The following is a 12,014-nucleotide window of genomic DNA, read 5'->3' as shown; positions in this document are numbered from 1 at the left end:
CCGTTGCCGGGGAGTCTACGAAAAAAGTCAACATACCAAGTACCCATCACAATCCCTATCTCTCGCATTACATTATTTGCCATTTGCCTCTCATTTTCCTCTCCCCCCAATTCACCCTTGCCGTTTTATTCGCCCTCTCTCTCTCTATCCTCCCTCTCTATTTGCCTCTTTTGCCTGTTTGCTTTTGTTTGCTCGTGTGTTGGATTGCTTGTTTGTCGCGATGTCTCAATCGAGATTTGATGATCTTCACCTTAAAAGGTTGGAGGAGATCGAAAACAACGTTAGGAAGTTTATGGTTTTGCAATTTGAGCATAATAATTTCTTTAGAAACGAGCTTAAGGAACAAAAAAGTTTTATGAGTTATATGAATAAAGAGCTTGATGATATGTCTAAAGAATTTGATGGTATAAGATCCCAAATTGCTCGTCTAGAAAAGATGACTGCTGAAATTTTGGATATGCAAGCCACCTTAGTCAATAAGATGGCCGCTAAACCGAATTCCTATGAAAATCAAGATGAAGATCTAAAAGTTATTGATGTGTCTCCTATTAAATCTTTGTTTTGCAATATGAATCTTGATGAAACTGAATATGATCTTCCTTTACCTAGAAGGCGTTCTAAAAAATCAGAGTATTTAGATCTTTATGATGAAATTGATGAAAGTGGGATTGAAAGAAATAAAAATCTAGATGTTGCTAACCCCACTATATTGGATTTCAAGGAATTTAATTATAAAAGTTTCTCTTTAATTGATTGTATTTCCTTGTTGCAATCCGTGCTAAATTCTCCACATGCTTATAGTCAAAATAAAGCCTTCACCGAACATATTGTTGATGCCTTGATGCAATCTTATGAAGAAAAACTTGAGTTGAAAGTTTCTATCCCTAGAAAACTCTATGATGAGTGGGAACCAACTATTAAAATTAAAATTAAAGATCATGAGTTTTATGCTTTGTGTGATTTGGGTGCTAGTGTCTCCACTATCCCCAAAACTTTGTGTGATTTGCTAGATTTACGTAATTTTGATGATTGCTCTCTAAACTTGCATCTTGCGGATTATACTATTAAGAAACCTATGGGAAGGATTAATTATGTTCTTATTGTTGCAAATAGGAATTATGTGCCCGTAGATTTCATTGTTCTTGATATAGATTGCAATCCTTCTTGCCCTATTATTCTTGGTAGACCTTGCCTTAGAACGGTTGGTGCGGTTATTGATATGAAGGAAGGGAATATTAGATTTCAATTTCCACTAAAAAAGGGCACGGAACACTTTCCAAGGAATAAAATAAAATTGCCATATGAAACTATCATGAGAGCCACTTATGGATTGCCTACCAAAGATGGCAATACCTAGATCTATTCTTGCTTGTTATGCCTAGCTAGGGGCGTTAAACGATAGCGCTTGTTGGAAGGCAACCCAATTTTATTTTTATTCCTTGATTTTTGCTCCTGTTTAGTAATAAATAAATTATTTAGCCTCTGTTTTGGTTGTGTTTTTTTATGTTTAATTAGTGTTTGTGCCAAGTAGAACCGTTGGGAAGACTTGGGGAAAGTCTTGTTGAACTTGCTGTAAAAAACAGAAACTTTAGCGCTCACGAGAACTGCTGTCATTTTTATTTGGAGAGTGATATTTAGTTAATTCTTTTTGCAGATGATTAATAGATAAATTCCTCACGTCCAGATATTTATTTTTGAATTTTTGGGGTTCCAGATCTTGCGTTAGCTACAGATTACTACAGACTGTTCTGTTTTTGACAGATTCTGTTTTTCGTGTGTTGTTTGCTTATTTTGATGAATCTATGGCTAGTAAAATAGTTTATAATCCATAGAGAAGTTGTAATACATTAGGTTTAACACCAATATAAATAAAGAATGAGTTTATTACAGTACCTTGAAGTGGTCTTTTGTTTTCTTTTGCTAACGGAGCTCACGAGTTTTCTACCTTAAGTTTTGTGTTGCGAAGTTTTCATGTTTTGGGTAAGGATTTGATGGATTATGGAACAAGGAGTGGCAAGAGCCTAAGCTTTGGGATGCCCATGGAACCCCCAAGATAATCTAAGGACACCTAAAAGCCAAAGCTTGGGGATGCCCCGGAAGGCATCCCCTCTTTCGTCTACTTCTATCGGTAACTTTACTTGGAGCTATATTTTTATTCACCAACATGATATGTGTTTTGCTTGGAGCGTCTTGTATTATTTGTGTCTTTGTTTGTTAGTGTGCCACAATCATCCTTGATGTACACACCTTTTGAGAGAGACATACATGAATTAGAATTTGATAGAATACTCTATGTGCTTCACTTATATCTTTTGAGCGTTATAATTTTGCTCCATGTGCTTAACTTAGATCTTTTAGAGCACGGTGGTGGATTTGTTTTAAAGAAACTATTGATCTCTCATGCTTCACTTAAATTATTTTGAGAGTCTCTTAATAGCATGGTAATTTGCTTAATGATAATATGCTTGGTATTCAAGATTTGTGAAACTTTCTTTTGACTATGTTGAATACTAAGAAAAGATTGAAGCATGATAATTGTTTTGAGATATGGAGGTGATAATATTAAAGTCATTCTAGTTGAGTAGTTGTGAATTTGAGAAATACTTGTGTTGAAGCTTGTGATTCCCGTAGCATGCACGTATGGTGAACCGTTATGTGATGAAGTCGGAGCATGATTTATTTATTGATTGTCTTCCTTATGAGTGGCGGTCGGGGACGAGCGATGGTCTTTTCCTACCAATCTATCCCCCTAGGAGCATGCGCGTAATACTTTGTTTTGATAACTTGTAGATTTTTGCAATAAGTATATGAGTTCTTTATGACTAATGTTGAGTCCATGGATTATACGCACTCTCACCCTTCCACCTTTGCTAGCCTCTCTAATACCGCACACCTTTCGCCGGTATCATACACCCACCATATACCTTCCTCAAAACAGCCACCATACCTACTTATTATGGCATTTCCATAGCCATTCCGAGATATATATTGCCATGCAACTTTCCGCCATTCCGTTTATTATGACACACTCCATCATTGTCATATTGCTAGCATGATCATGTAGTTGACATCGTATTTGTGTCAAAGCCATCGTTCATAATTCTTTCATACATGTCACTCTTGATTCATTGCATATGCCGGTACACCGCCGGAGGCATTCATATAGAGTCATATTTTGTTCTAAGTATCGAGTTGTAATTGTTGAGTTGTAAGAAAAATAAAAGTGTGATGATCATCATTATTAGAGCATTATCCCAGTGAGGAAAGAATGATGGAGACTATGATTCCCCCACAAGTCGGGATGAGACTCCGGACGAAAAATAAATAAAAGAGGCCAAATAAGCCCCAAAAAAAGAGAAAGAAAAGAGGCCATAAAAAGAGAAAAGGCCCAAATAAAAAATAAAAAAATGAGAGAAAAAGGGAGAAGGGACAATGTTACTATCCTTTTACCACACTTGTGCTTCAAAGTAGCACAATGATCTTCATAGTAGAGAGTCTCTCATGTTATCACTTTCATATACTAGTGGGAATCTTTCATTATAGAACTTGGCTTGTATATTCCAATGATGGGCTTCCTCAAAATTGCCCTAGGTCTTCATGAGCAAGCAAGTTGGATGCACACCCACTTAGTTTCTTTTTGAGCTTTCATATACTTATAGCTCTAGTGCATCCGTTGCATGGCAATCCCTACTCACTCACATTGAAATCTATTGATGGGCATCTCCATAGCCCGTTGATATGCCTAGTTGATGTGAGACTATCTTCCCCTCTTTTTGTCTTCTCCACAACCATCATTCTATTCCACCTATAGTGCTATATCCATGGCTCACGCTCATGTATTGCGTGAAGATTGAAAAAGTTTTGAAAAAGTTAGAGTATGAAACAATTGCTTGGCTTGTCATCGGGGTTGTGCATGATTTAAATATTTTGTGTGGTGAAGATAGAGCATAGCCAGACTATATGATTTTGTATGGATAACTTTCTTTAGCCATGTTATTTTGAGAAGACATAATTGCTTTGTTATTATGCTTGAAGTATTATTATTTTTATGTCAATATAAACTTTTGTCTTGGATCTTTCTAATCTGAATATTTATATCACAATTAAGAAGATTTGCATTGAAATTACGCCAAGTAGCACTCTGCATCAAAAATTCTCTTTTTATCATTTACCTACTCAAGGACGAGCAGGAATTAAGCTTGGGGATGCCTGATACGTCTCCAACGTATCTATAATTTTTGATTGCTCCATGCTATATTATCTACTGTTTTGGACTATATTGGGCTTTATTTTCCACTTCTATATTATTTTTGGGACTAACCTATTAACCGGAGGCCCAGCCCAGAATTGTTGTTTTTTGCCTATTTCAGTGTTTCGAAGAAACGAAATATCAAACGGAGTCCAAACGGAATGAAACCTTCGGGAACGTGATTTTCTCACCGAACGTGATCCAGGAGACTTGGACCCTACGCCAAGGCATCGGAGAGGCGGTCACGAGGGTGGGCCCCCCCTAGGGTGCGCCCCCTGCCTCGTGGGCCTCTCGGAGCTCCATCGACGTACTTCTTCCTCCTATATATACCTACGTACCCCCAAACGATCAGAACAGGAGCCAAAAACCTAATTCCACCGCCGCAACTTTCTGTATCCGCGAGATCCCATCTTGGGGCCTGTTCCGGACCTCCACCGGAAGAGGGCCGTCATCACGGAGGGCTTCTACATCATCATAGCCTCTCCGATGAAGTGTGAGTAGTTTACCTCAGACCTTTGGGTCCATAATTAGTAGCTAGATGGCTTCTTCTCTCTTTTTGGATCTCAATACAAAGTTCTCCCCCTCTCTCATGGAGATCTATTCGATGTAATCTTCTTTTTGCGGTGTGTTTGTTGAGATCGATGAATTGTGGGTTTATGATCATATCTATGAATAATATTTGAATCTTCTCTGAATTCTTTTATGTATGTTGGTTATCTTTGCAAGTCTCTTCAAATTATCCGTTTGGTTTGGCCAACTAGATTGGTAGTTCTTGCCATGGGAGAAGTGCTTAGCTTTGGGTTCGATCTTGCGGTGTCCTTTCCCAGTGACAGAAGGGGCAGCAAGGCGCGTATTGCATCATTGCCATCAAGGATAACAAGATGGGGTTTATTTCATATTGCATGAATTTATCTCTCTACATCATGTCATCTTGCTTAAGGCATTACTCTGTTTTTAACTTAATACTCTAGATGCATGCTGGATAGCGGTCGATGAGTGGAGTAATAGTAGTAGATGCAGAATCATTTCGGTCTACTTGTCATGGACGTGATGCCTATATACATGATCATGCCTAGATATTCTCATAACTATGCTCAATTCTGTCAATTGCTCAACAGTAATTTGTTCACCCACCGTAGAATACTTATGCTCTTGAGAGAAGCCACTAGTGAAACCTATGGCCCCCGGGTCTATTCTCATCATATCAATCTCCATCACTTTAATCTTGCTTTGCTTTTTACTTTGCCTTTACTTTACACCTTGCATCTTTATACCAAAAATACCAAAAATATTATATCTATCAGATCTCACTCTCGTAAGTGACCGTGAAGGGATTGACAACCCCTAATCGTGTTGGTTGCGAGTAGCTATCGTTTTGTGCACGTACGAGGGACTTGAGCATGGCCTCCTACTAGATTGATACCTTGGTTCTCAAAAACTGAGAGAAATACTGACGCTACTCTACTGCATCATCCTTTCCTCTTCGGGGAAATCCAACGCAAGCTCAAGAGGTAGCAGTATGATCGTGTATATAGGCATCACGTCCGAGACAAGTAGACCGAAACGATTCTGCATCTACTACTATTACTCCACTCATCGACCGCTATCCAGCATGCATCTGGAGTATTAAGTTAAAAACAGAGTAACGCCTTAAGCAAGATGACATGATGTAGAGGGATAGTTTCATGCAATATGATAAAAAAACCATCTTGTTATCCTCGATGGCAACGATACAATACGTGCCTTGCTGCCCCTTCTGTCATTGGGAAAGGACACCGCAAGATCGAACCGAAAGCTAAGCACTTCTCCCATGGAAAGAACAACCAATCTAGTAGGCCAAACCAAACTGATAATTCGAAGAGACTTGCAAAGATAACGAATCATACATAAAAGAATTCAGAGAAGATTCAAATATTATTCATAGATAAACTGGATCATAAACCCACAATTCATCGGTCTCAACAAACACACCGCAAAAAGAAGATTACATCGAATAGATCTCCACAAGAGAGGGGGAGAACATTGTATTGAGATCCAAAAAGAGAGAAGAAGCCATATAGCTACTAGCTATGGACCCGTAGGTCTGAAGTAAACTACTGACACTTCATCGGAGAGGCTTGGATAATGATGTAGAAGCCCTCCGTGATCGATGCCCCCTCCGGCGGAGCTCCGGAACAGGCCCCAAGATGGGATCTCGTGGATACAGAAAGTTGCGGCAGTGGAATTAGGTTTTTGGCTCCGTCCCCAATCGTTTGGGGGTACATGGATATATATAGGAGGAAGAAGTACGTCGGTGGAGCTCCGAGGGGCCCACGAGGCAGGGACGCGCCCTAGGGGGGGCGCCCCCTACCCTCGTGACCACCTCGTGGCTTTGTTGACAGGGGGGTCCAAGTCTCCCGGGTCTTATCTGATGAGAAAATCACGTTTCCGAAGATTTTATTCCGTTTGATATTCTGTTTCTTTGAAACACTGAAATAGGCAAAAAACAACAATTCTGGGTTGGGCCTCCGGTTAATAGGTTAGTCCCAAAAATAATATAAAAGTGGAAAATAAAGCCCAATATAGTCCAAAACAGTAGATAATATAGCATGGAGCAATCAAAAATTATAGATACGTTGGAGACGTATCACGTATCATCACGGAAGTGTATTTTTTTGTAGTGATAGTCGGACTATGAGTGTACTCTGATGATGTAGGAACTTATTTGAGTATTGTGTGATGTGGCGATTGTAATCCAACTCTATTTATCCCTTTCTTGTTCATTACATGGGATTGTGTGAAGATGACCCTTCTTGCGACAAAACCACAATGCGGTTATGCCTCTAAGTCGTGCCTCGACACATGGGAGATATAGCCGCATCGTGGGCGTTACACCATGCACCCTCATCCTTATCCTATTAGGATCCCTTGGAGGGGGGCGTGTGCCACCCCATGCGGGCTCCCCTCTCTCTCCCCTAAGGCCCATGTAGGCCCAATACTTCCCCGGGGGGTTCCGGTAACCCCTCGGTACTCCGAAATATACCCGAACCTTTCCGAAACCATTCTGGTGTCCGAATATCATCGTCCAATATATCAATCTTTACCTCTCGACCATTTTGAGACTCCTCATCATGCCCGTGATCTTATCCGGGACTCTGAACAAACTTCGGTCACCAAAACACATAACTCATAATACAAATCATCATTGAACCTTGAGCCTGCGGACCCTACGGGTTCGAGAACTATGTAGACATGACCGAGACACATCTCCGATCAATAACCAATAGCGGAACCTGGATGCTTATATTGGTTCCTACATATTCTATGAAGATCTTTATCGGTCAAACTGTAATAACAACATACGTTATTCCCTTTGTCATCGGTATGTTACTTGCCCGAGATTCGACCGTCGGTATCCTCATACCTAGTTCAATCTCGTTACCGGCAAGTCTCTTTACTCGTTCCGTAATGCATCATCCCGCAACTAACTCATTAGTCACATTGCTTGCAAGGCTTATAATGATGTGCATTACCGAGAGGGCCCAGAGATACCTCTATGATACTCGGAGTGACAAATCCTAATCTCGATCTATGCCAACCCAACAAACACCTTCAGAGACACCTGTAGAGCATATTTATAATCACCCAGTTACGTTGTGAAGTTTGATAGCACACAAGGTGTTCCTCCGGTATTCGGGAGTTGCATAATCTCATAGTCACAGGAATATGTGTAAGTCATGAAGAAAGCAATAGCAATAAAACTTAACGATCATTATGCTAAGCTAACGGATGGGTCTTTTCCATCACATAATTCTCCTAATGATGTGACCCCGTTCATCAAATGACAACACATGTCTATGGTCAAGAAACTTAACCATCTTTGATTAACGAGCTAGTCAAGTAGAGGCATACTAGGGACACGGTGTTTTGCCTATGTATTCACACATGTATCAAGTTTCCGGTTAATACAATTCTAGCATGAATAATAAACATTTATCATGATATAAGGAAATATAAATAACAACTTTATTATTGCCTCTAGGGCATATTTCCTTCAGTCTCCCACTTGCACTAGAGTCAATAATCTAGATTACATAGTAATGATTCTAACACCCATGGAGTCTTGGTGTTGATCATGCTTTGCTCGTGGAAGAGGCTTAGTCAACGGGTCTGCAACATTCAGATCCGTATGTATTTTGCAAATCTCTATGTCTCCCTCCTTGACTTGATCGCGGATGGAATTGAAGCGTCTCTTGATGTGTTTGGTTCTCTTGTGAAATCTGGATTCCTTCGCTAAGGCAATTGCTCCAGTATTGTCACAAAAAAATTCATTGGACCCGATGCACTAGGTATTACACCTAGATCGGATATGAACCCATTCATCCAGACTCCTTCATTTGCTACTTCCGAAGCAGCTATGTACTCCGCTTCACACGTAGATCCCGCCACAACGCTCTGCTTGGAACTGCACCAACTTACAGCTCCACCATTCAATATAAATATGTATCAGGTTTGCGACTTTGAGTCATCCGGATCAGTGTCAAAGCTTGCATCGACGTAACCATTTACGACAAGTTGTTTGTCACCTCCATAAACGAGAAACATATTCTTAGTCCTTTTCACGTATTTCAGGATGTTCTTGACCGTTGTCCAGTGATCCACTCCCAGATTACTTTGGTACCTCCGTGCTAAACTTATAGCAAGACACACATCAGGCCTGATACACAGCATTGCATACATGATAGAACCTATGGCTGAAGCATAGAAAATGACTTTCATTTTCTTTCTATCTTCTGCAGTGGTCGGTCATTAAGTCTGACTCAACTTCACACCTTCTAACACATGCAAGAACCCTTTCTTTGACTGGTCCATTTTGAACTTCTTCAAAACTTTATTAAGGTATGTGCTTTGTGAAAGTCCAATTAAGCGTCTTGATCTATCTCTATAGATCTTGATGCCCAATATATAAGCAGCACCGAGGTCTTTCATTGAAAAATTCTTATTCAAGTATCCTTTTATGATATCCATAAATTATGTATTATTTTCAATCAACAATATGTCATCCATATTATTAGAAATACTATAGAGCTTCCACTCACTTTTTTGTAAATACAGGCTTCTCCAAAAGTCTGTACGAAACCATATGTTTGTAAAAACAGCTCTACCATCGTACACATATACACAAAATATGAATCATATGCCATCTGAAATCTATGAACTGCTAGACCAAATCTACAAGAATAAAGTTGGGGAAATTACCTCCGGGTAAGTCGTCAAACACCTTAAGGTTGCACGACTGAAGGGATGGCATGGTCGGATGACGGAAAGCAAATGCAGGGATGCGGTGAAGCGTAGAAGGTTCGGAAACGGCTCAACGGAGATGACCGGGGTCAAATCGCGGTGGTCCGGGTGGTGAAGGTGCACCGAATGACTGTGGTGTAGGTATGTTGATATGGCCATGAGTACTGCTAATGTTTTCAGTGATCAAATGCCTTTCCACAAGTCAAAGATGTAGAGGCTCGCGGCCAGATGATGCAAGAAATAAAGGTAAAAAAACATGACATGGAAACCAACTTAGGATGCTATTCTGTTTTCTTTCTAGAAGGAAAAATCTATTCGGTCCATGCAACTTTGAGTTATGACTATTTACTTGGAGATATGGAAGGAGTTAAAGAAAGGAGTAAGGGAGGATTCATGTTTTTATTCCTACCATGCAAGAAATATCAGGCAACCTCAAAGACATGCAACGTGTGGAGCGGTCAATGTTTAAGGCTGGTCACAATGGGGAGGAACTTAGGAGTAACATCACACACTCCAATACAACTTTGCTTATGTGTCACATATTTAATAAAGAGAGAGGTGCTTGTGGTAACTAGCTAAGTTACCGGAACATCACACACTCCAAAAAACAATGAGTCTATAACCTAATAAATACATTGTTGCATGACACTACATAGATGTTCCTACCCACTGTGGAGGTAGTAACATAGTCTAGGAAAGTGTGTAAGTTACTAGACTATGTTCTTGCCCGTTATGACCAACCTAAAGGAAGTTGGTGGGGTCCGCCAGAACAAATCAAGGAAATAATGCCGCATCAAAATAGAGTCCAGTTTTGCTTAAAATTAATTACACGTTGTAAAAGATTGCATGCTAAAAATAAAGCATGTAACCATGTAGGACTAGAGATAGGATTAGGAATTAGTGTCGTAACCTTGTGGGTCAAGGTAGGAGGGTCCGTTGCTGCTATATAAAATCAAGTCCGAGCGTTATGAAAGGGAAGTTATATTTTTATATGAAATGGAGAAGATGTGTTTTTCAGGGTAGACACCCGTATCAAGTTTTGGAGGAATCTTTAAAAAACCTCTGTGTTGCGATTTCTTTGTAGAAATTGTTTTTGCATGTGAGTACCGTCGTTGAGATTGGTTTTCTCATGCTAGCTACAAGGTTCAAATCCTCTATTTCGTGTACATCGCGTGCGCGGGCGAGAGGTTGTTGCTATTGGTGGTGGAGTGTCGTGAAAGATCGGACCGCAATAACAGATCGGATCTCGCCACGACTTCCGGTCCTTATCATATGTGGGTGACGGTCGAAGGAAGAATGCATCCCAAAATATCCGTGATGCCAAGATTTAAGGATGGGGCGTACTATATCGCCTCACCCAACTGTCAAATATGAAGGCTCACAGACTGATTTGGAGCGTCTTCAAAAACTATGTGGTCGAGCGGATGACAATTCTACTAGACCTGTTTTCTTTTAGCCAAAACCGTTATATTATACTGATGGTTATTGTGATGATTGGATCGATACGATGCATCTGCTGAAGAGTTTTTTTTTTCTTTTTTTGAAAGGTGCTGGAGAGTTGTTCTAACATAATACACTTGTCAACCAAATTCATTTGCTTTAGTTTTAGTTATGTAGGCTTGTTTGACAAGGAACAATTGTAGACACCATCTAAATGGGGCCGGCGGATTAGTCAAAGGAAAACGAGACAATCCCAACACCAAAGTCTACTTCCCCCCGTTCCGTTCCGTTTCTCAGGTTCTCTTTCCACACACCATCGACACGAATCGACCCTGAGTCCCGAATCGAATCTCACTGAGTCCCGAGTCGAACCGAATCCCTCTCATCCCCGTTGATCGCCCACGCCCAACATTCGGGGAGGAGGAATAGCGGAGGAGGAGGAGGCCAAGGACCGCCGCCGCCGCCGCCGCCATGGCCGCGCTGCCGGTGATGAAGCTGGGGACGCTGCTGCTGCGGACGCTGTCCAAGCCTATCGCCAACCGCCTCAAGAGCCAGGCCGCCGTCCACCCCAAGTTTCGTGACTTCATCATCAGCATCGCCCAGGTTCGATTCTCTCCGGCGTCTCCGCCCTTCCGCATCTCCTTTCCAGGGCAAGGACGCCGCAGAACGAAGCTGTTGGGAAGCAAATGATCTGCTCCTAGTTGGCCCATGGGGAGATCTGATGGGTCTTTTCAGATTTGAAGTTTGGAAACTGATAAATTAGCACTTTGTAGTGTTTCTGCGGCCTACTCAGGATGACAATGTGCCTTATGTGACTTGGGAAAGCACACTTGTGTAAGGTGGTTTAAGAAAGAACTTTCGCGTTGTACATCTATCAATCAGGCTTACTTGATTAGTTTATTGGAATTTAATTAGGAATTAATTAGTGTTTTATTTACCAGCAAACCAAGATATTATTTATGATAGGTTTGATGTCTGTAAGAGCAACTCTAGCAGATGCCCCATATCCACAGCCTCCAAAACTGTTTTGGAGGGTGCTACATAA

The 12,014-nt window shown here is 40.8% G+C and overlaps 1 protein-coding gene across 1 annotated transcript in view; it reads left to right on the top strand.

Annotated features, from left to right (window-relative positions):
- The first annotated feature begins 11,212 nt into the window (after nt 1-11,212).
- The window catches only part of LOC119267814 (OPA3-like protein), a 5,766-nt gene continuing 4,964 nt past the window's right edge, over nt 11,213-12,014 (top strand). Inside the window, exon 1 of the mRNA XM_037549256.1 lies at nt 11,213-11,572. Within this exon, the coding sequence (XP_037405153.1) occupies nt 11,441-11,572 (132 nt within the window). The 5' untranslated portion in view covers nt 11,213-11,440. The remainder of the gene's footprint in view (nt 11,573-12,014) is intronic.

Source organism: Triticum dicoccoides, chromosome 3A (genome assembly GCF_002162155.2).
Source record: "Triticum dicoccoides isolate Atlit2015 ecotype Zavitan chromosome 3A, WEW_v2.0, whole genome shotgun sequence".
Classification (NCBI taxonomy): domain Eukaryota; kingdom Viridiplantae; phylum Streptophyta; class Magnoliopsida; order Poales; family Poaceae; genus Triticum; species Triticum dicoccoides.
This window is presented reverse-complemented; position numbering and strand designations above follow the sequence as displayed.